Source organism: Beta vulgaris, chromosome 5 (genome assembly GCF_026745355.1).
Source record: "Beta vulgaris subsp. vulgaris cultivar EL10 chromosome 5, EL10.2, whole genome shotgun sequence".
NCBI classification, from domain to species: Eukaryota; Viridiplantae; Streptophyta; class Magnoliopsida; order Caryophyllales; family Amaranthaceae; genus Beta; species Beta vulgaris.
In genome coordinates this window covers 26,292,167-26,316,683 of record NC_079206.1, presented here as the reverse complement: position 1 = coordinate 26,316,683, position 24,517 = coordinate 26,292,167, and the positions used below count along the sequence as shown (strand labels likewise).

At 38.1% G+C, this 24,517-nt stretch overlaps 1 protein-coding gene across 1 annotated transcript; it reads right to left on the bottom strand.

Annotated features, from left to right (window-relative positions):
• Nucleotides 1–18,250: 18,250 nt before the first annotated feature.
• On the bottom strand, nt 18,251–19,645 carry LOC104893366 (uncharacterized). Its single transcript, XM_010679462.1, has one exon. It carries the CDS (start codon nt 19,643–19,645, stop codon nt 18,251–18,253), a length of 1,395 nt encoding a protein of 464 aa, XP_010677764.1.
• Nucleotides 19,646–24,517: the final 4,872 nt, after the last annotated feature.

Here is a 24,517-nt window from a genome sequence, read left to right as displayed (position 1 = left end):
ATATAAAGGTAAGATTATTGTTGGCTAGGTTCAACAATTAAAGGAAGTTAAGATTAAGAAGGAATTAAAGTAGTCTTGGATTGTAAGTTGTGATCACTTGTTAAATCCAAAGATAAAAGAAATTCAGTTGTGATTGTCTGATTTCTATTTATATGTTATTGGTATGTGTTTGTATCAACACCAGTAATAATATGTAAATAACGTAAAGCGTAACAAGAATAATGATAGATTTTAGACTTATGCACGTCTAGAGTTGGACATTAAGGGTTGGGGTTATGGTGAGCGTGCCATAGCTTTTCTAGGAATGGATTGATCACCATCCCTCTTTTATTTCAAAGGTTCCTCAATATCGCAGGTCATTTTTGGAATACGTGGTAGCTCCCGTATTTCATATTAGTAGGCAAGACAACTCGTTCCAATAACTATTCCTTTTAAAGGAAGAAATGATATTTAGAGTCTAGTTCAGTAAAAGTTGCCTGCATATTATTGTATGATTACTTTATTATTTATTCATGCAAGTTATTGTTTTGTATCATGTTTAGGATTACTTGTGTTTGATATGTAGTACTCAGCTTTGCTGATTACGTGCTTTATTTGTGTGTGTGATCATGGCTTTGCCTATTGATCCTGTGATAATCCTTCCGGTAAGCAGAGTCGATATAGCATTGACATTATAGGTTCGCAGATGTGCATCTCATTGGGAATCTGGAGTGGAGAGACTGTGTATCTAGCATAGGTTAATTTCTGCTTTCGTAGGAACATGTTTTATTTCAGTTGTTTGAATATTTAAGTTGGTTGTTTAGATTCTCGACATTTGTCATTTACTTAGTTAGTTTTAATAAAGTTGGTTTTTGTTAATCGTTTTTCCGCTGCAAAATTCTGAATAAGCCGATACGTTGTCACATGGGCTATAATACTTGGGTAATTCTCCACTTGTGTATTTATAAAAGTATTTTCTAAAAAAGAGAGAATTATCGGGGTGTTACATAGAATATTTCACTCAAATTACACTTTTAAGTTTATGACGTTTGACTTAAAAAAACTTATGAAAAATTTATTGTAGGACAAAGATAATAGAATGTAGTTGAAATGTAAATGAGCAAAATTGGGCTTACTACCATTAATGTAATTAAGTGAATTCAAGTTCAAGATAGAGCTTTCAGTCTACCCATATACTCCCTCCGTTTTATTTTAATTGTTACACTTTGATATTTTATACTATTCACAAATATCACTTTGACCATCATTTGTGATTTATATGCGGATGAAAATATAGTCATGTGGGATCTTGTTAGATTCATCATAACATGTACTACCTCCGTTTCATAATAAGTGAAACATAGAGAAAGTGGGGAGTTACCAAGGAATTTAGAGAGAGAAAGTAGGGACCACAATAAAGTAGAGTGAAGTATTGAATTTGTGGTCCCCTCTTACTTTTTTGTGGCATATTTGTAATAAAAGTGAACTTTTTTTACTATTTGGAGCTTGGTTTCACTTATTGTGGTTATTCCAAATAAGGAAAATGTTTCACTTATTGTGAAACGGAGGAAGTATTTTTTTAATATGTACTTTCTATAATTTTTACAAATACAAAACTAAAGATATATGTCCTCAAAGTTTTGCATTGGCATGCGTGAAAAGTATAAGTGTGTAGATTAAAATGAAACGGAGGGAACAATTACTTCAAACTTGGTTTATATATGAGTTTCATGTTCATGCTCGACTGATTCATTGATTAAGTCGAGTTTATCAATCAGCTTGTGAAACTACAAGGCTGAAATTAAAGAAGTGATCCTCGATTCCATTTTCCAAAGATGTCAATGAGGGAACGGATTCCTACTGAGCAAGTTTTCATCTTCAACTAGCTTTTTTTTACCGGTGAGGCTTCGGGTCGGTTACAATAAACAAATATGTTATTGTTTTTAAATTTCATAATTTATTTTGCTAATTTTCGTATTTTTTATCCATTAAGAAATTGAAAAATTCACTTTAAATTACGACAATAATACAAACTTTTGTCCGTTCTCTCGCAATAATACAAAATTTTTCCTATTCTCTCGCAATAATAAAAACTTTGATTATTTTTTAATAATACAAACTTTGATTATTTTTAAATAATACAAACTTTGATTATTTTTAAAAAATACAAACTTTTGCCCAAAATTCCTCCAGTAGGTCATGACCGATTCTTAACTTGTTGTAGGAGATCACTAGCTGAGGTGGCACTGATCAGGCCACGTGTTTTTATTTCCTTGGTTGTTTTTTTTAAAAAAATAAACAAAAAAAACACTTTTTTCCTGTTTTTAACTCCTTCCTCTCCATTGATCTCTTTCCCCCTCCATTCATGAACTGAAGACTTGGTTTGACAGTCCAACCATTGCTTTGACAGTCTGAACTTTGAAACCGATATAGGCACCAAAGGAGAGATAGATTTTGCGCGCGCGATCACCTAACTTCAATGGCGATGACGATGAATTCATGGAAGCAGAAAAACTTATATTTATCATAGCTTGTGCAATTTGTTTCAATATCTTCATCATCCATCGCTCTCTTAAACTTTCACATGGTCAATCTTTTCTTACATTCTCTTCAACTTTAAATTTCTCGAGTTTCTCTCTCCAAATTCACCATTTTTGTGAATTTCTTAACTGCATATTACTATGAACATCTTCGGAACCTCCGACCTGGATGGCTCGCGAATCAACTCAACATAAGATGCTTTAATGTCTCTTTTTCAAATTGTTGATGAATTTTTTTCAAGAAATTTTGTTTGCCCTAATTTGAATTTATTGAATCTGCAATGTCATTTTGTATAGGATGTTTTCGATTCTCAATGGAGGAATTTTCGTGCAAAAAAGATTTAGGGAAGCTATTGATGAACCGAAGAACCTAAGGGATGAAAGAGTAAAGAGATAAGGTGGAGGTTTTGGGGGTGGTTTCCACGAGGTGGGTTTGGGAGAGGGGGAGAGTCTGGATGGGGGGACACGGACTGGGGGTGGTTTCGGTGGTGGTAGTGGGGTGGAGGAGATGAACTGGTGGTGGTTTTGCATTGCAGTTATGGATTTATGGTTGTGGGTTTTATGGGTTTGGTGGTGCTAATAGTGGTGACAGGGAGTTTCTTCGAGTTTGGTGGATTCCCGGAAAGGAGGGGGGGTTCAAGGCTAGTGTTGAAATATTTTTACCGGTATTGTAGGTTATAGGTCACATTGACATGTCATGGGAATTTCGGGCAAAAGTTTGTATTATTTAACAATAACTAAAAGTTTGTATTATTGTGAGAGAACGGACAAAAGTTTTTATTATTATAGTTAAAAGAATCCATTTCCGAAGATCTCAATAAGGGAACAAATTCCTACCGAGCAAGTTTTCATCTTCAACTAGCTTTTTTTACCCGGGTGATGCTTCGGGTCGGTTACAATAAAAAAATATGTTATTATTTTTAAATTTCATAGTTTTCATTTGCTACTTTTTCGTATTTTTTATCCATTGAGAAATTGAAAAATTCACGTTAATTACGACGTGATAAATAAAAAAAATTAAAAGGTTTAAGTTTGAAAACAATACCTTAAAAGGAATTGTGGTAAGAGAATACAATATTCTCTTGTAAGTTACATAATAAGAGTGTAAGAGATGTATATACTTGTTTAAGTCTTTTTAGTTAATTGTAACTACTTGATTATTACAAGACTTCATCATATTTTATTTGAAACATTGGACAACAAATTCATAGTGTATTGATAGTCAAGCTCTTACTTTTCATTTCAAAGCTCACGTGTTTGATACCTTGCACTTACACTTTTCTTAAAAGTGAGGAGTACACATAGGCATAAAACATTTGCATTAGAAATATGAGGAGATTGTCACGTGGCACATAGGCTTCCTTTCGCAGGCCTTTTAATATATATGTATAGATAGGAGAGGTGATACACATACATTGGGTGAATGTGGACCAAAAATATATTTTCAATGAGAAGTTGCCACATCATTGTTAGCCAAAAATGAGGGGAAAATAGGGGGAAATAATTTGGCTGATGGCGCAACAAAGCATGGTGTGGCGGGACAAATTACTGTTAGCGCCCAACATGCATGCATTTAATGCATATTACTCCCACCAACCTGCATTTAATGCATATTACTCCCACCAACCTGCAAATTGTAATATAGGTTTTGATTACTAAGTATATATATGTTGTTACTAAAAAAATTACAAACTTAAAATCGTTTGAACCTTCTTTGTTGTTAACGCATATTACTCCCACCAACCTGCAAACTGTAATATAGGTTTTGACTACTAATTAAATGTATGTTATTACTAGAAAAATCACAAACTTAAAATCGTCTGAACTTGCTTTGTTATTAATATAATTGAATATTTTTATTTATATAATCTATTTTACTTTCAATTTTAATTATCATCAAAATGGATTCAAATGTTTCCATTGTATTAACAAATTTAATATTTCTTCACGATACAAAAAGAAACATTTTAGTGAGAGAAAAAATGTGGCACCAATGGCAAGCATTGGATTCAATCTCAGGACATAGTAGCCATAAACGCGCTTTCATTGCTGCAGCTGTAACCAAGTGGGCGGGATATTCACCATGCTAAAAAGTGGATATATTAAATAATTATAGCATGCACACCCGTTATTTGCAAACTGTGATAAACGTTTTGATTACTAGTTAAACGTACGTTGTTACTAGAAAAATTACAAACTTAAAAACGTTTGAACCTGTTTTGCTATTAATATAATTGATTTTTTTTGTTTATATAATTTGTTTTACTTTCAATTTTAATTATCATTAATGGACTTCAAACAAGGTAATCAAGATCACGATCTTACTTTGTATCGGTGAGGGCATATAGGATCGGATCGTTGGATCGAATCATAGAGCTAGTCTTACGATCCTACAAAAAAAATTAAAATTGATAAATATAATCTAATTATGTTTCGAATGATTCATAATTTTAGGAGAATAATTCTAAAAGTGCAAATTAGATAATAATGTGTTTCTACACAAACGTTACCATTCACATAATGATATTAAAATTTCTTGCTTTTAAAATTAATTTATAAAAATCTAAATAAGTAATAACAAACTGACAATAGTAAACTTATTTGCTTATTTTTGCATTTTAGATGCATAATTCATATATTTCGATGACAAAATACTAGTAGAAAAGCAAACAATAAGAAAGAAAAAGAGCAATAGGCTAGTTGTGTGTAGGATCGGTCCGATCCTAAACGATCCCATGATTCTATACGATTTCTACCAATCCTATATCGATTCCAACCGATCTTGAGCGATCCTATGCGAGGCCGATTATATGAGCGATTCAGATCATTTGGTCTTATTAGCATCGTAGGATCCTAGGATCGTATGATTCTACTACCCGGATCGTGATTCTAACAACGTTGACTTCAAACGTTTCCTGGATTAGAAAGCTTGATGTTTTATTATAAACCGAAAGCTTAAATTATTACTAATCTGTTGATGTTAGATATAGCATTTTGTTAAAATTAACAAATACAAATTCAATTTAAGCAAAAGTTTTATAACGTTTTTTAAATAAAACTTAAAAGTTTAAATATTTTGTTTATTGTTTATTATAAGGCACAACAATTATTTATCTTGCCATATACACATACTAACTCTGGTTCATTTGTTAGCCTTTAAAATAGAAGTTATATTCCTTAATATTAACACAGCTACCAAATCAAGATCAATTATTTTACCAAAAATTGAAATTATGCTCCATAATATTATTATAATTAGATAATTATTTGTTTTAAGGCACTACAATTATTGATATTGTAATATACAAATACTAAATCTCGAACGATTATTTCACCATTAATTGATATTATGCATAAATAAATACTTACAGACTAAGGAGTCAGCCTTAAAATACTCTATACTACTACAAGTCTACAACCACCTAACAATAACGACAAACCTTAAGTTGGATGGTTCGAATCAAACATTGAAGGGTTAAAATCAATAAGCGAAATGTTATAAAGAATAACGATTGAAATTTAAATATTAGTTATCGTAGGGTTATATATATATATATATATATATATGTTGGCAAAATTTCAAAAAATTACCTTTTATAACCAGCTTTTTTCATAAAACTACCTTTTAAAAATTTTCTTTCAAGAAACTACCTTAAATAACAAATTCATTTCAACATACTACCATTTCACGTTTATATTTAATACTAATCAATGACTAAGAATCACTTTAGGTGTTGCTATCGGTTGGTTAGCGAGAAAATATGACAGAAACGAAAGAGGAAGGAAGAAGAGCAATTTATGTTGACTCAATTATTAGTGATCAAACCCCATTAACGGTAAAATGGTAGTAAATTGAAAGAAATTAGTTATATAAGGTAGTTTTGAAAGAAAATTTTTAAAAGGTAGTTATATATATATATATATATATATATATAATATATATATATATATATATATTATATATAATATATATATATATATATATATATATATATTAATGGACTTCAAACGTTTTCTGGATTGGAAAGCTTGATGTTTGGCTATAAACCGAAAGCTTAAATTTTTACTAATTTGTTGCAGTTAAATACAACATTTTGTTAAAATTAACAAATACTAATGCAATCTAAGAAAAAGTTTTAAACCATTTTTTAAGTGAAACTTAAAAGTTTAAATACTTTATTTATAGTCTACTATAAGTGACAACAATTATTAATCTTGTTGTACACAAATGCTAACTCTCGATGAATTGTTAGCCTTTAGAATTGAAGTTAAACTCCTTAATATTAACAGAGCTAGTAAATCTCGATCAATTGTTTGATCAAAGATCGAAATTATGCTCCATAATACTATTATTAAATGAATTTAGTTATAAGGCACTACTTGTGTATTAATCTTGTAATATACAAATACTAAATATCGATCGATTGTTTCACCTAAAATTGATATTATGTATAAAAAATACTTACAAATTGAGTAACCCTCAAAATACTCTATGCTACTATACAACCTCTCAATAATAACGACAAAAGCCTAAGTCGGATGGTTAAAATTAAATATTGCAGGGTTAAAATAAAAAATCGAAAGCTAATAAAGAATAACGATTGAAATTCAAATAATAGTTATCGGTTACTAAAAAATGTCGCCTCATGTGAATACAAATACAAATGAAATAAAAGGTTCAAATAACATATTTATAATAAAACTTAGATTCTTGATATTGTGTTACTTTTTGTAAGAAGATCTCTAACTATTATTCGTTTTATTATCCTTTTTTCCAATCATGTAAGGAGATTCGTAAATGATTTCACTAAACAATTCATTCACTACTCATTAGCATTACTAATATACGTGATCTTATTGACAGGCTAAAGTCGTATTACCTAATCAAGAATAACCTAAGGTCCACTAACTAGTAGTCAGGACAGTTAGGATCAAATCCACATGGAGAAAGTTATATTATTGTATCTGAATTCTAATATTATATTAACTAAATCAGATGAAAAGAGTTGTTTTACTGAACTAAGCAAATAACAGAATTAAATACGAGGGAATGAATCAATTAATAGAGAACTAGAATTATGGATCACTATGCATACAATTCGGGAAATCAGGGACGAATGATAACTACCTAATAAGTCAATTTATCTAGGGCACATGTAATTTCTCTAGCTCGAACATTACCTCCCTCAAAGATCACCTGACCGCTCTCGCATGGACAAGGATCACTTTGCCTAAAGATTGAAAGCATATACTGTATTACTCCTCTCGAAGCAGATTCAGTATTACAATAGTAGAAGCACAATTCACTCCTAAATTATAAATCTAGCATGAATGATTCAACCACAGGAAACAAGCGAAATATAAAGGCAGTGATCGGAACTGTTACGAACTGAGAGGGAGTTTTGGTTATACAGGATTGCATAAGTCCTCCTAATAGTTAGGATTGGTGTCTTGGCCTCTTAAAGAGCGAGAACTAAAAAATGCATGGCTATGCTCAAATGGATTAAGGAGTTAATCATTTGCTTCGACAGTTCGAACTCGGATTTCAAGAAAAAACTTGAATATTGGTATGGTTTATATACGATGTTACCATGTCATCAAATCGGACACTAAGTGACTTAAGGAGTTTGAATGTTAAACACTTGTTCTTAGACAAGTGGGAGATTGAAGGATGTTGTCCTCGATCAAGTGTAACAAACTAAAAGTATATGGGCAAATTATGGAGATAATATATCCAATAATATTGAGTGACCGCAACGTTTTGCTAGAAGCTAATTGCGGTTTGTTGGGCTAATATGATTGGACCAACTACTAATATATATTGGGTCCTATGATGTCACACAATTTGACAACCCTTGGATGTTACCCAAACCCATTTGAGAAATGGATTGGGCGGTTTTTTAGATGGGTGGAATAAAATGTACTCATGAGTTTATTAGGCTCATAATGTATGACATTATGAGTATATAAAGTCTCATGAAACACCTCTTTGTAACCTCCTTGTATGGAGATAGAGGGATTACAAATTAGTACAACTTTTACATCATCTTTAGAAAGGAAAAATTTTGATTTTCCCCTTGCTCTTCTTTCCGCATTCAATCACCATACACCCCAAAAGCAAGAGAAGTTTTCTCTTTTTTTTTGTATTAGCATATGTGGTGATTCAAGAGTTGTTTGTGGACCAATATTAGAGAAACGTCGATTGACGTTCTAACGGATATTCATTAGAAGACTTGTGGACGTGGTGTAAGAGGAATTCACGCATCAAGAGGTATAATTCTATGCTCTTTTTAGATTCATATTAATTTATACAAAGTTCTTGGGGTTAAATTTTTCGGTATATGATACTCTTTTTTCGGATTAAGCATCTAAAGTCCTACAACTCCCACTCCGTGCGAACAACCCCCACTCCTACTGCCTGCGAGTACTTCCTCCCTTGCCCCCTCTGAACCAGGGGCGGATTTTGGTTGGGCGGGTGGGGGCTTGGCCCCCCATAAATGTATAAGATAAATTAAGTAAATTGTAATTTATGCACAAAACAAATTGTGTCACAGTGGCCTTGAAGCAAGGTGTGAAAGGAAGTTTGAGCCCTAGAGGTTGCAAGTTCAAACTTTGCATCAACACATTTGGACTTTTTTTCTTCATTTCAAATACTTCTCTTTTTTCTTTTTTTCTTTTCCTTCTTTCTTTTTTTTACTTCTTTCTTTCTTCTTTCCATTTATCTTTGGCTTATATCAATTTGCCTAATTTAGAAAAAAAAATTCCATTGATTGTACTATCTTTTATTTTTCTTCTCTAAAAAAATTTCTTTTTTATTCAACTATAATATTACTTCTTATTTCCTCAAACTCATTCCTAACCATCATAAAATATAAGTTTTAACTTTTTTTTTGAGACTTAAAAAAGCAATTTGGTAATTTTTTTTTATCTGGGGTAATGTACTTACTTGCTAATGAACTATTCCTTCAATTTCTTAAAAAATTAGTCATTTCTTTAATATTTCATAATGGTCAAACAAATAAATTGAAACAATTTCTTAAAAATTGCACCTTTGAGATTTCGATTTATTACATTAGCTACAAGCTCTCTGTAGCCATTAATAATATTCTATATTGATGTGTATTAGTATTTTTATTCATCATTTAAAATTTTACACTAAAACTTTTATTTTTATCAACTTAGTCTCTATTATATAGTTAGTCAAGATTCGCCGCTGCTCTGAACAACCCCCCAGACTTTCATGTCGATGAAAAACCACCAGGTAACTGCACCCGAAAATCAGATCTATACCATGATCATAAATCTTATAATACATAATTTCATCGTACTCCTCAAATAACATAACATTAAATAAAGGAAAAAGAAATTGAAAAAAAAACTGAAGCTCAGCTTCAAGTTTTTCAAGCACCAGTAGCAATGGGCATCACATTTGTTTGCTCCAGAAAAAATAAAAACGAAAGTTAATCAATTATTGATGTAAAAGAAACAAAAATCAATTGATTTGAGAAGAAATTGAGATACCCTAAATTACCGAAATCGGTTGAGAAAGAGCGAGAGATTAAGGTAGAGGAGAAGCGAAATGAGGAGGTAGAAAGACGAGGAGCGAGAGAAATGGAAGGTGTTTCGGTATCGAAAACGGTGTCGGACTTTAGTAATGTCCGACAATGAAATGACTGTCCGTGAGGGATGATCTGCAAAGATAACAAATGTGAGCTACCCTCGGGGGTGTTTCGAGGAATCCCCCCCCCCCCGACGCTCAAGTCAGCTAATGCCCAAGAGGAATTAAGAGAGAGAAAGCTTAGAGAGAGAGAGATAAGCTATTTTTAGTATGAGAGAATGTACATGCAGGAATAGTACTCATTGGCTATTTATAGGCGTACTATTCACCTGACAAGGTGCGTAATTCTGTGACACTTCAACTGCTGTGATTAATCTGTCCGAGGGAAGATTCCCTTTTCTTTGTCTTATTTCGCGGCCGCGACGGCAGTCTCGGCCTATGGACAGAGGGTATGTGTTTTGTCTTTTGTGAGTTCACGTCCTCATAGTTTGGTGCCGGCCCTCATAAGTGCCCGTTAGCAAACTCGGGTAGCACCCATACAACTAACCCCCCAGCATCTTTGGCGGTTGGGACTGTCATGGATGTTGTGATGACGTGGACAAATTCATTATGCTCTCTGGTTGGGCTTTCATTGCCGCCACATATCAACCTGGGGTGAGTCATTGATTTTCGAAAAATGTAATCATTACTTCACTCTGGAATCCCGCTCGTTTTTTCTTTTGTTGTTTTTAGGGTATGCTGTGCGGATGACATTTGTCATCAATCTGCGAGAGTAGTTGGTTCGTTTTTAATCCCAACCCTCCATTCTAGCATTTAAAAGCGAAATCCTTTTTCTTTTCATTTTATTCAACTTCTTCTCTTTCCTTCAGACCCTTTCTCTGGTTTCTTTCACTTTCCTACGAACTTCGAACTCGCTGTTCCTTGGTCCAAGAGTGTTTCTTTTGCCTTAAAATCACTAAAGCTTGTTACTTTTCTTCATCCCCTTCACAATTTCCGAAAAAATTCATTCGTCTTTCGACGCTTCTCCTGGGTTTGCTTTTAGAAGTTTCCTCGGCTCTGTTGCGACATTTTTTCCGGCGAGCACTTGCTTGAAGGGCGCTTTTTGGGCACTTTTATGGACTCTTTAACTTTCGCGCGGGTTTCTACTCAGGTACCCTTTCTCATAACTTTTAGTTTTTTGTCGTTTTTTCTTCCTTGAGATCATGTCGCACCAGTCAGACAGTCAAAACTCTCTAGGCACTAATTTCATGACTGAGAGTGAACCCTCTTCCCCTTCTTTTGATGGCGGACTTAGTTCGTCAGATTCTAGCCCCCCAGATGGGAGAACTCGCCTTTTAGCTGATCTTCCTCTTACCGCCGACAGGGATAGAGAACTTAGATCTAAATTTTTGAATGACTGTTCCTCCCCTGAACGAGCAAACTTGACTACCCAGTTGTTGACCGCTAGGATGAGTGGGGATAATCAAACACTTAAAGAATTGAGACATCAAATTCTGGCCCGTAGGACCCTTAGGCATCCTCCCCCCGATGCTGTTCCCGGCCTAGATGTTCAACCCTTGAGGGAGCACGCCTGGTTGGAGAGTTTGGCTGATGCTGGGGTCATGACTGACCCCGGCGTTTTTGACCATCTCGCCCAAGAGTCAGCTCCTTCTCATCCTTCTCACCCTCATGTTGTCAATTTAGGTTCTGATAGTGATTCTATCGCCAGCATGGAGACTAATGTCCCCCCTTCATCTTCTGGCCGGGATCAGGATTCCCGTCCCGGTCAGATTGACAAAGGCGAGAGCTCTGCCATGCCTCATTCCTCCCTTCCCGAGCTCATTCCGGCCCGAAATGACGTTCTTCATTCAGGAAGATGGATGCCTCTAGACTGTAGGTGATTGACTGTCCTGCCGGGCATGTAGCTGTGTATGCCCATCATTTTGAATTTGGGCTGCGATTTCCGTTGGACCTAGTGTTGGCGAAGATCTTTCAAGCCTTCAATGTCTGTCTCGCTCAGCTGACACCCTTGGCCGTGAGAAACATTGTTGCTTACGTTTGGGTTTGCCGCTACCTAGGCTTCCCTGAAACCTTGAACCTTTTCCGACACTTACATTGGCTGAGGCGGAATGGCTCCGCCAAGAAGGGTTGGTGGTCCTTGATGACGTTTAAGGATAAAATGACCGTTTATCCGAAGATGAGCAGCTTTAAGGGCTGGCAGGGAGCTTTCTACTGGCTCAAGGTTCCGAACGACTTTCCCCTTCGCCGCCACTTTACCAAGCCTTGTCCCAGGATGGAGGACATGCCTAAGTATGATTTGTCTGAGGCTGAGAAGAAAGCCTTTGAATATTTTCAGTCGGTGGACGTGGCCGCTGAGGATGCGGAGACCGAGATGAGGATTCCCTGCACTTGGCTTCCTCATACCAAGTATATTCTTGGTAACGAGCCTTTGTCTGCCGTTTTTCTATGCCGGACTCATCCAGAAGGTGTGTAACATGAATTTTGGTCCGACAAGGTCCTTTGGAACTTATGCATGTTTATACATATATTCTTTCTTTATATACACTAACGTACTAATTAATTTATGCTCCCGTCTCGCCTTCTTTTCAGGTGACGTCAGCTTGGATCTAGAGGATTTTGGATTAGACGACCAGTTGCGTCTAATGACTCAAACTCCTGAAGAACCCGTCTTCAACTACGATACCATACATGGGCTTACTGGAGGCCCGCGGGGTGCTAAGAGGAATCCCGGTCGGGGCGGCCGGGCTGGGAGAACAGCTCGCCGTGCCGGACGAACTCAGGGCCGGGCTCCCAGCCAAGGGCAGTGGACTCCAACTCGCTCCACCATCCAGGTTCCTATTAACAGGGGTGGTGGTAACACTTCCCGTCGGCGTCCCAGGGATCCTGAGGTTGAGGTCCCTCAGAAACGTCAATCTGTAGAAGTTGATTCTATGGACGTGAACATCAATGAGAATCAGGGGCTCTCTATTTCCCCTGTACGGGATCCTTTGCCGGAAGTTCAACGGTCATCAAATTCTCTGGCTCGTAGCAAGGAGGCTGCCTTGGGATCTAGCTCTTCCACTCGCCAGAGGGTGTATGAGATTCTCAGCAGGCCAAGCTTCCTGTCGGACTTGGGCCCGGGAATCTACTGCCGGGCCCAGGAGTAGATAGAGACGAACATCGTCCCTCCATGCGTTTCCGTCAAGGCTGCCCTCTCTCATCCTCCTTCTACTGCCGGCCAAACGTTCAGACCAGCTCTGGATGTGAGGTAAGATGAATCTATCTTCGTGGACATCCCTGCTAATGGCGGTACTCTAGGGTATCGTCTTCTGAAGGGGCTTCAACTTCCATTTGACCGCCTTGCTGACAAGTTGGTGGCGCCTACTGCTCAACTGGCTCATGGTCTCGTTGTGGTAAGTATATATGTATATATTATTTTTCTTCTCTTTTTTCTTTCTCTTTTTTTTTTTTATATATAACCCTTTCTCTTGTTGTATTTTCTAGGCCGGGAACTCTGTTGTGGAGTTGATAGCTCAATATCTAGAGTACCAACGCGCAGCTGAGAGCGCCAGTGGGGTCATCAAGGGCTTGGAGGCTGCCCGGGACGGTCTTCAGTCCCTGATCACTCAGCTGAATACTGATCTGGAGTCCAAGAAGCGAGTAAAAGCTGAAGCCGACAAGGAACTAAAGGGATTGCGCCAAAAGGCTAAGGAGCTGGAGGACCTCAGAGCCAAAAATACTAATCTGGAAACTGCTCTCCAAGCTGCTAAGGACGAGACAAAGAGTGTAGTGGAAGCTGCTCAGGCTGAAGCCCGCCAAACTGCTGTGGCTGGTTTCAAGAAGTCCGATGAATTCGTCGGGCTTCTGTGTGAGCGATATGATGGCGGATGGGTGGCCGCCAAGAGATGCGTCTGCCATTCTCATCCTAACTTCGATAGGGAGCAAATGGAGACCGCTTTTGGTCAAGGTGTCCATCTACGTCCCTTGGTGGATGAACCCTTCATCTGCTCCGAGGAGATTATTGCTAACATCCTGCCTACTATTGAAGATGAAGCGCCTCCTTCCTGAAGATTTTGGCGGTCACCTTCAACCTCTTCCGTAGCGTCCAATAGCTTATAATAGTTTTTCTTTTAGATGTCAGCCTTTGAATGGCATGTAAACTTTTGACTTAAAACTTTTGCTACTGAATTCATAAATGTCGTGTTTTGAGTGGCTGCCTAATTTTGCTTGTAGTTGGCCGCCATGCCAGTAATTTATGATTCACTCTTCGATTCTGGAATACTTTACCTTTTGATGTTTATAAACTTTAACTCGATTATTTTCTTCGATTTTTATTCGTTCAAGGCCTGTTATATGATCGTTGATGTTTGCTTTGCCTGTCATCTGGCTGTTGACATTTATTTTGCCTGTTATATGGCCGTTAACATTTATTTTGCCTGTCATTTGGCTGTTAACAATTATTTTGCCTGTTATATGGCCGTTAACATTTATTTTGCCTGTCATTTGGCTGTTAACAATTATTTTGCCTGTCATATGGCCGTTAACGTTTGTTTTGCCTGTTATTTGATCGTTAACAATTATTTTGCCTGTCATATGGTCGTTAACGTTTGTGTTGCCTGTTATTTGGTCGTTAACAATTATTTCGCCTGTCATTTGGCCGTTAACATTTATTTTTCCTGTCATATGGTCGTTAATCAATTACTATGTTGCAAATAAGACGTGGGGAACAGTGGAAAGTAAAAAGAAAGTGTATCAGAACGCTGATAGAGTCTTATTTATGTAATGCAATCAAAGGCTCTCGGCCCATTACATCATTTTTTGTCTATACATAATACTTTTTAAGGACCTCAGCATTCCAGCAATTCTTGAGCTCTTTCCCATCCATTCCCTTGAGGATGAAGGAACCGGGACCTATCTTTTGAGCTATGATGTACGAACCTTCCCAGTTAGCAGTTAGCTTACCCTCAGCATGCACTTTCCGGTGGCAGCCGTCCTTCGCAGAACCAATTCACCTGCAGCTAGCGGCCTTTCCATGACCCTCTTGTCATATGCTTTGCTGATTCGATCCTTGTACATTGCTGCTCTCAGCTCTACCTTTAATCTTATCTCGGGCAAGAAGTCCAGATCCTCCCTTAATGCCTGGCCATTCCTTTCTAGGACTTGATGTTTTATTCGGTAAGTAGGTAGCCCTACCTCTACTGGCAGCACTGCTTCTGTTCCAAAGGCTAACCTGAAAGGGCTTTCCCCTGTCGCTTCTTTTTCAGTTGTTCTATTTGCCCACAGCACGGTCGGCACCATTTCAGCCCATTTTCCTTTGAACTCATCTAACTTCTTTTTTAAAGCGTTCAAAATTTGCTTGTTAGCGGCTTATGCTTGGCCATTGCTTTGAGGATGACATACGGCTGAGTAAGCAAACTTGACCCTGAAGTCTGTGAGGAAAGCTTGGATGGGCCTGCAATCAAACTGAACTCCGTGATCAAACACGATTGCCACCGGGATGCCAAACCTAGTCATGATATTCTGCCAGATGAACTTTTTTACTTGGTTTGCCTTTATCTTTGCTGTCGGCTCCGCTTCTATCCACTTTGTAAAATAATCGATTCCCACAATTAGGAAACATCTACCTCCTGATGCGGTAGTGAATGGTCCCAAGATATCCATCCCCCATTGTGCAAACGGTATCGAACACAGGATCGGCTGCAAATCATTTGCGGGCCTATTTATCACAGGAGGGAACCTCTGGCACTTATCGCATCTTTTCACATAGCTCTGCGCATCCGCTAGAATACTATGCCAATAAAATCCAGCTCTGAGTGCCTTTAAAGCCAATGCTTTTCCTCCAATGTGATTCCCACAAATTCCTTCGTGAATTTATTCCATTATCTTCACGGCCTCAGTGGCTGTTACGCATTTTAGTAACGGCAAACTGAACGACTTCTTGTACAGCTCATTCTGGTATATTATTTACCAGCTAGCCTGCTTTTGCACCTTCTTAGCAGACATGGGATCCGCCGAGAGCGCTCCCGTCAGCTTATATTCCACCAGTTCTGTGAGCCATTCTCCTTGCTGATCAATACTATTTATCACAGCCACCCTCTGGGTGATTCTCTTTTCTTTGAGTATAGCAATAACTACCATCCCCTCAATATGGACAGAGTCTGAACTGGCAAGCTTGGATAATGTGTCCGCCTTCATATTCTCGGCCCTAGGGATTGCCTCTACCTCAAATTGCTCAAGATGGGCTATTACCTCTTTGGCTTTCTCTACATACTTGACCATATTGGCCTCTCGGACTTGAAACTCCCCTCTGAGTTGGCCGCTGACTAGCTGTGAATCCGTTTTCAAGAGGACATTTTTTGGCTCCTGCCGCGATGCACATTCTTAGTCCGGCAATGGCTGCCTCATATTTTGATTCGTTGTTTGAGGCTGGGAATGCAAACTTAATCGCATATTCAAAGATATTTCCCTCTGGACTAGTGATCACAATCCCGGCCCCTGCTCCACTCGCGGCCGAAGATCCATCGACTTCCAACAGCCATGACTCTCTCTCTTTTATCTCATCCTCTTCGTATGCTTCAGTTATGAAATCTGCCAATGCCTGGGCTTTTATGGTTGTTCACGGCTTGTATTGGATATCATGTTCTGACAACTCAATGGCCCACTTCAGCAAACGCCCGGAAGTATCAATCCTTTGCAGTGCTTTTTCCCGTGGCTGATTCGTTAACATTTGTATTGGATGGCAATCGAAATAGGGCCTAAGCTTCCTGGCCGCTATGATGACTGCTAGCGCCATTTTTTCAATCAGCTGGTAACGGTTCTCAGGGCCGTTAAGGATGTGACTGACAAAGTATATTGGATGATGCTGCTTTTCTTTCTCTGTTATCAGTACTGCTGCCACGGTCTTAGGGGAGGCCGAGATATATAACTGCAATGTAACTCCAGCTTCTGGCCTCGATATTGTTGGCAGTTTTGCGAGGTGCTCTTTGACGGCCGAGAAAGCCTTACTCTGCTCCTCTCCCTATTCAAACTTCTTGTTCCCTCTTAGCAGCGTGAAAAATGGGAGGGCCTTATCGACCGATTTTGAGATGAATCTTGTCAAGGCAGCCATCCTTCCCGTCAATCTCTAGATGTCCTTGACTCCTTTCAGCTCGGGGAGGTTCAGAATTGCCTGGACTTTGTCCGGGTTCGCATCAATGCCTCTTTTACTCACCATAAACCCCAAGAATTTTCCTGTTCTTACGCCAAAGACACACTTTTTTGGGTTTAACTTCATGTTTTACTCTCTTAATGTACTGAACGTTTCTTCCAAGTCCGCCAAGTGCTCCCGGTCAGTTTTACTTTTCACAATAGAGTCATCCACGTGTACTTCTATAATGCGACCTTTCTGGTCCTCAAAGACTTTGTCGACCAGCTTCTAATAGGTCGCGCCAGCGTTTCTCAAGCCAAATGGCATTGCCTTGTAATTGTACACACCTCCATCCGTAATAAATGTCGTATTCTTCCGGTCTTCTTTTAACAGACTGATCTGATGATACCCTGAGAATGCATCCATGAAACTTAGTAGAGCATGCCCGCTAGTGGAGTCTACTAGCTGATCTATCCTTGGCAGAGGATAGCAATCCTTTGGGCATTGCCCTATTCAGATTTGTGAAGTCCACGCACATGCGCCACTGGCCATTAGCCTTTTTCACCATCACTACATTTGCCAGCCATTCTGGATAATCACAAGGTTCGATGAAATCGGCTGCTATCAATTTTTCTACTTCCTCTTTGATGGCTTTGTTCTTCTCGGCTGAAAAAGCCCTTTTCTTCTGCTTTACTGGTCGGACTGCACTGTCGACGTTTAGACGATGGACCATCACGGTCGGGTCTATTCCCGGCATCTCATCCGCCGAGAATGCGAATATGTCAGCATTTTCTCTTAGGAGAGTCACCAGGTTGACCCTGACCTCTGGGTCCATGTCCATCCCGACAGCGATCGACCTGGCAGGATCATCTGCTAACACTTCTTGTATGGTTTCACCCTCTGGTTTTGGTCTCGGCTCATCCTCTGGCCGGGACTCTAACTCTTCCAAACAGTATCTATCTCCGCTGCTTCGTTATCCTCGCTTCCTCCAGTTTGGGCTCTCCTTTGGGCCCTCCTCTTCTTTCTTGATGGCGGGTCAGGGTTCTCTTTTGGGAATCTTCTGGCAGGCTACTTTAGTGTTGTCAAATAACATGACCTTGCCATCTCCTGGTTGCCCTTTAACCTTGATGTTGATCCGCCATTGGAAACATACAGCATTGTCAGATGGTAAGTTGAGACGACACCTTGGACGTCTTGAATGAAAGGACGCCCAATGATGGCGTTATATGCTCCCGGAACATCCACCACTAGGAACTCAGCCATGACATCTCTGGCTATATCATTTTCCCCAATACGCACTGGGAGGGAAATCAATCCTTCTGGCACCACTGATGCCTCTGTGAATCCGATGACCGGATACCTGACCGGCTTCAGAAACTCTCGGCCAATCATGAGTTTTTCGAATGTTGACAAGTATAAAATGTTTGCAGAACTGCCCCCGTCCACTGAAATTCGGTGAACCAGGCAATTTGAGATTTTCAGTGTTACTACCAATGGGTCGTCATGAGGATAGACGACATGTTTAGCGTCCTCAAGCATGAATGACATCGCTGGCATTGCTGGCGGATTTTTCCATGGCAGACTTGCATTGAAATTGACATGATGCCTGAATTCCTTCAAGCTCGCCTTCGCACCATTAATACTTCCTCCATGGATGGGACCTCCGCTAATAACATGAATCTCGCTGATCCGAGACTGAACATTTCGATTTGCTGGCTTTACCAAATCGCTCTCTTTGGTTTGAGCTTTATACTGACTGAAGTAACCTCTTCTTATCAAATCCTCCAGGTTATCCTTCAAGTGCCGGCAATCTTCAGTTAGGTGGCCGTGATCCCCGTGAAAATCACACCACTTACTCTTGTCACGGTTCTTATGAAACATCTGCCTTGGACGCTGCCACTTGTCACTATCTTTGTTCATCAGAAAAATCTGGCTTCTTAAGGTGGTAAGTTGGGTGTACGCATCGAATCTTTCCTTGTGTTCACCCCCCTCTCGGCTGCTTTTTTCACGGTCTCTGCGATCGCGGTCATACTTCTCACTTTCCCTTTCCCGGTCATTTCCTCTTTTGACCATGTTTGATTCTTGCTTTCTTTCATCTCGGCCCCGGTCCACTTCGCGACCTTTCTCCTTAATCTGCTTATCATCTTTCTTTTCTGATTCTCGGCTGCTTGCGGCCTTGTCAAACTCTTCCCCTCTTATATAATCATTGGCCTTGCCAAGGACGGGACCCAGAGACGTATAGGATTTTCGACACAGATAGTTCCGGAAGGGTGATCCCTCCTTAACTCCTGTCATTAAAGGCAAAATGGCCACGTCCTGCTGCAGTCGAGGTATCGAGACCGCCTCGACATTGAAACGGCCAAAATAATCCCTCAAGCTCTCATTGGCACCTTGCTTGATCGAGAGCAATTCCCCAGTAGTGCGCTCACGGCGCCTATTACTTACAAAATGCGTACTAAACATAGACGATAGCTGAGAGAAACTGGATATGCTACCTGGTTTGAGGCTTTTAAACCACGTCTAAGCTATTCCCGTCAGAGTTGATAGAAAAACTTTGCACCATATGGCGTCCACCTGAGTATAAAGGAACATGTGTCCCTCATAGGCTGCAACATGATCGTCAGGATCCGAAGTGCCATCGTACTTGGAGGACGGCATCTTGATCCTCATCATAGGGTGATTTAATATCTCCGAAGTGAAGGGAGAGAGCTTGGGCTTGATCAAGAGGTGACCCTCGGCCGAATAGTTACTAGCACCGGCGGTGCTGTACTCACGGCGGGAGTAACCCTGCGTTTCTTCTTCAGAGTGGTATAGATCCTCCGTCTCTAGAATCTCTTCCTCATAGTCAGATCGATCTATCTTTCTCTCCATCTCGCGCCCCTCCCTACTCAAGGATTGCATCTTTCGGAGCGGGGTACCGTCCGCGTTCCTACCAGCCGTAGCCAGTGGTCGCTTACGGGTTCCGCTAGATTGTTGGGGAGGAGTGTTTTGTTGAGGATTACCTGTCAGCATCTGGATGAATGACGCTACGGTTTGTAATTGTTCGGGAGAGAATTGACTTAACTGAGCCAGATTGAACGGTACATTGCTATTTGGGGTTTGCTCTTCATTCCCTGGTGTCCGGTAATGGAACTGTGGGTTTCCCAATGCTCCAGTAATAACTGGCTGCGAGGAAGTCTGACCAAGCTCGGGCTCAGGCTGACCGTGAGTAGCATTGTTTGCATCCTCCATGACTGATACGTTAGAAGGGTGAGAGGTCCCCTCCTTCTAGCACCAGTTGTTTCGGTATCGAAAACGGTGTCGGACTTTAGTAATGTCCGACAATGAAATGACTGTCCGTGAGGGATGATCTGCAAAGATAACAAACGTGAGCTACCCTCGGGGGTGTTTTGAAGAAACCCCCTCCGACGCTCAAGTCAGCTAATGCCCAAGAGGAATTAAGAGAGAGAAAGCTTAGAGAGAGAGAGATAAGCTATTTTTAGTATGAGAGAATGTACCTGCAGGAATAGTACTCATTGGCTATTTATAGGCGTACTATTCACCTAACAGGGTGCGTAATCCTGTGACACTTGTAATGCTATGATTAATCTGTCAGAGGGAAGATTCCCTTTTCTTTGTCTTTTTTCGCGGCCGCGACGGCAGTCTCGACCTATGGACAAAGGGTATGTGTTTTGTCTTTTGTGAGTTCACGTCCTCATAGTTTGGTGTCAGCCTCATAAGTGCCCGTTAGCAAACTCGGGTAGCACCCATACAGAAGGTTTAACAATGGAGGAAGATGAAGACGAAGAAAGGGTTTTGAGGTGAGAGAAAATGAGTCTTCGCCACATGATTTAAATTTTCAGAAGATGAAGATGAAGATAAAGATGATAAGATTTCAGGTAGCACCCCTTTTGTGTGTTTTAATTGGGGATTTCGGGTGGATTTTTGTTGGTGGGGTTGGGGTGTTGGTTTGTGGTGGCGAGGAGAGAGAAAGGAAGCCATGAGAAGGTGATTTGTAGGTGGTGGAGTCAAAGAGGGGTGGGAGTGGTGGTGTTGTTGTTTGGCAGTGGTAGTGGTGGTGTTGGTCAATATGGTCATGGTAGTGGTGGTGTTGGACCATTGGTAGTTAAATTAGTTATAATTAAAGTTAATTAAAATTAAAAAAGATCAATTAAATTAGAATGAATAAGAATAAGACATGTATCTAATTAACCTACTGTTATAGTTCAATATGAGCAGATCATGTTAACGGGTTGGATTATTAAAACATAATCAAAAGGTAGGATTAACTTGAGCGAACGGTTCAAAGGTTGGATCATTATAATTAATTTTTTCCTTTTTCTAAATACAAGATCATGAAATTTTCAATCACCAGCTAATATTTCTATTTTTAATTTTTCACAATTATATACTTTGAAATTCAAAATTGAAAAAGGATTTTGGAAAATTTTGGAAATAATCTCAGTTACATATTTATTTTTGGGTTTTTTAACAATAATAATACAAACTTTTGTCCGTTCTCTCGCAATAATACAAACTTTTAATTATTTTTTAATAATACAACCTTTTGATCAAAATTCCTCTAGTAGGACAATACTGAATGTTAATGTTGTAGGAGGTAACAAGTTGATGTGGTTCAGGTGGGTGGGGGGTTGGGGGATGAGGGAGAAAGAAGAAAGATGATTTTGTAATTTTTGTTTGACCTATTTTACAGGTTACAAGTCAACTTGACCTACTGGAGAAATTTTGATGTAAAGTTTGTATTACTAAAAAATAATCAAAAGTTTGTATTATTGCGAGAGAACGGGAAAAAGTTTGTATTATTATAGTTAAAAAAATCCTTTATTTTTTAAAAATGTGCTAAAAATGAAAATCTAAAATCATATTTCATAATTTCTTTTCCTATTGTTCGATAAAAAACAATTAAAAAGCATAATCAAATCACAACGAGTCCTTGCTAAAAAATTATCAATCACAGCATATTATGCATATTTTTTTAATAACTGAAAACTATATCATACGTTTAAATCAGAACAACTTGCATTGTTGGATAATATATTTATATGAGTTATGAAAATCGTGTAGTTGTATGATTATGCATATTAGTTCTATGATTGTATCCATACATTTTTTTTAAAATAGTGTACGACCAATTTAAATATTTTCAATACAAGAATATTGATTGAACATAAGTAAGCATTACAACAACAAACACTTCTTCCCAAAATCGTAATTGGACAATGTACTAGTTTTAATTATTCTTAATACAAAATCATAAAATTCAAATCACAAGTTAGTTTTCAAAGATAGAATATATAAGTAAGTTTTGAAAAGTAGAACGATATGTTTTCATGGAGTTGTTTAAGTCTAAAAGCAGTGATTATATCGTCAATAACTTTGATGGTAATATGTAAAAAGTATTTCATACTGTCAATTTAAAAGTATTAAATCACAAGTAAGTTTTGAAAGATAGAATAAGTAAGTTTTGAAAAGTAGATAGACATGTTCTCATGGAGTTCTTTAAGTCTAAAAGTTGTGATTATATCATCAATAACTTTGATGGTAATATGTAAAAAGTATTTCGTACTGCCAATTTAAAAGTATTGCACAACATTTTCAGATATCAAGTTCATTATACAAAAATCATAACTATTCAACGTACGGGTCATAAGCCACTTTGAATTATTCTTAATTCAAGATTATAAAATTCTAAATCACATGTTATAAGTGTTGAAATTTAGATAAAATTATTCTCACAGAGTTCTTAAAGTCTAAAAGTATTGACTATAGTTAATAACATTAATAGTATTATGTATTAATCATATCATATTGTCAATTCAAAAGTATTGGATTTTTTTTTCTTAAAGTAAGTAAATAATCATCAATTTGACCATTGATTTCCTATAACTAACCACTCATTTTTCAGAGCTTGTATATGAGAATAACAAATTAAAATTTAGTAGTTGTTTGGTATAATTATTTTAGTGTTTTTCCAATGATGTGCCCCTGTATTTTGCAAAATTATACGATGTACACCTTATGTTTTTTTTGTTCTACGTAGTACCCTTCAACTCTTTATATTTTCTCTATGGACAAACTTATATGTATTTATTTATTTTTTATATTCTTAACTTTTATATTGTAACTTTTATAGGTTGACGGGTTACATATTTCCACTATGATTTTAGAGAAAATAACATATGATCTTAAATCTAATTAAACTAAAAACTTGTCGTGCAACTTGTAATAATTCACAGAAATTTCCATAGATATTTTAGGGTGGAATGACCATTTATTCCGTTCGGGGCCATGACCCTTCCGTGCTAGCCCAAATACCCCCATTAGAATCAAACTAGGGGTGTAAATGAAACAAGAAAAGTTGTGAGCTATTCGAGATCGACTCGGTCAAAACTCGACTCAAGTAGGCACTACTTGGTGACTAATGAGTCGAGGTGAACTAATACCTACTCCACTGGAAAAGCTCGCGCGATTATCGAAAAAAATTATAGAATACTTGTTTCAATAAATAATTCTCGCACTTCTTTAAAGACTTTAGTCCATGAAATAATTAATACTAATATAGAAAATATTTTCATGTTGGACTTTAATTATAGTTTGTCTTTAGGTGATGGTTAACACGACGAGCTCAAGATTATAACGAGCCTTAGCCTTGACTCTACTCGAAAGCTCATGAACGAATTGTAAAATAATTAAATACGATCTTTCATGTAAGATATTAAATTTCCCACATTGGTTTGGTTGGGAAACAAAAGGATAAGTTTGTGTTCTTTTGAATGGAACAAAACTATTTGTTGCATTTCTTCATTGGGTGGAAACTATTGTTTTCTACCAAAGTTTATTTCAAAGTCCCACATGTTAGGACAATAAAACACTAACTTTTTTCCTCTATAAAAAGCTACTCCAAGTACCTAACTCAAGGTACACGAATTCACTCAAGTTTGAGTTGAGCCTTGATTCGAGTACGAGTTTTCAGCTTCGGGTTCGAGCTTGATTTGAGTTGAGTTTTGAGTTTAGGATTTTGAGTTTGAGCTGAGTTTTGAGTTAATGATTTTGAGTTTGAGTTGAGTTTGATTTTTTCAAGCTCACGAGTTTGTGAATCAAGTCAAGCTTGACTTCAAGTTTTCGAGTTCGAGTCGAGCTTAGCCAAATTCAAGCTCGACTTGCATCATCTACCCCTCTAATCAAAACCTTGGATAACCTTTTTCTCACATAATTCTAGGAGTATTCAGTATACCATATAAGATTGATCTGAAGGCTCTAAATATGACTCGGTCATATTGCCATTGTATGTCCAACCAAAGATTGGTTCACCTAGGTGCACCTAAAGTAAATAGG

Bases quoted from the DNA above. Each gene is read 5' to 3' on its own strand.
- LOC104893366 (XM_010679462.1), bottom strand. From the start codon at position 19,645: ATGTTTAGTACGCATTTTGTAAGTAATAGGCGCCGTGAGCGCACTACT.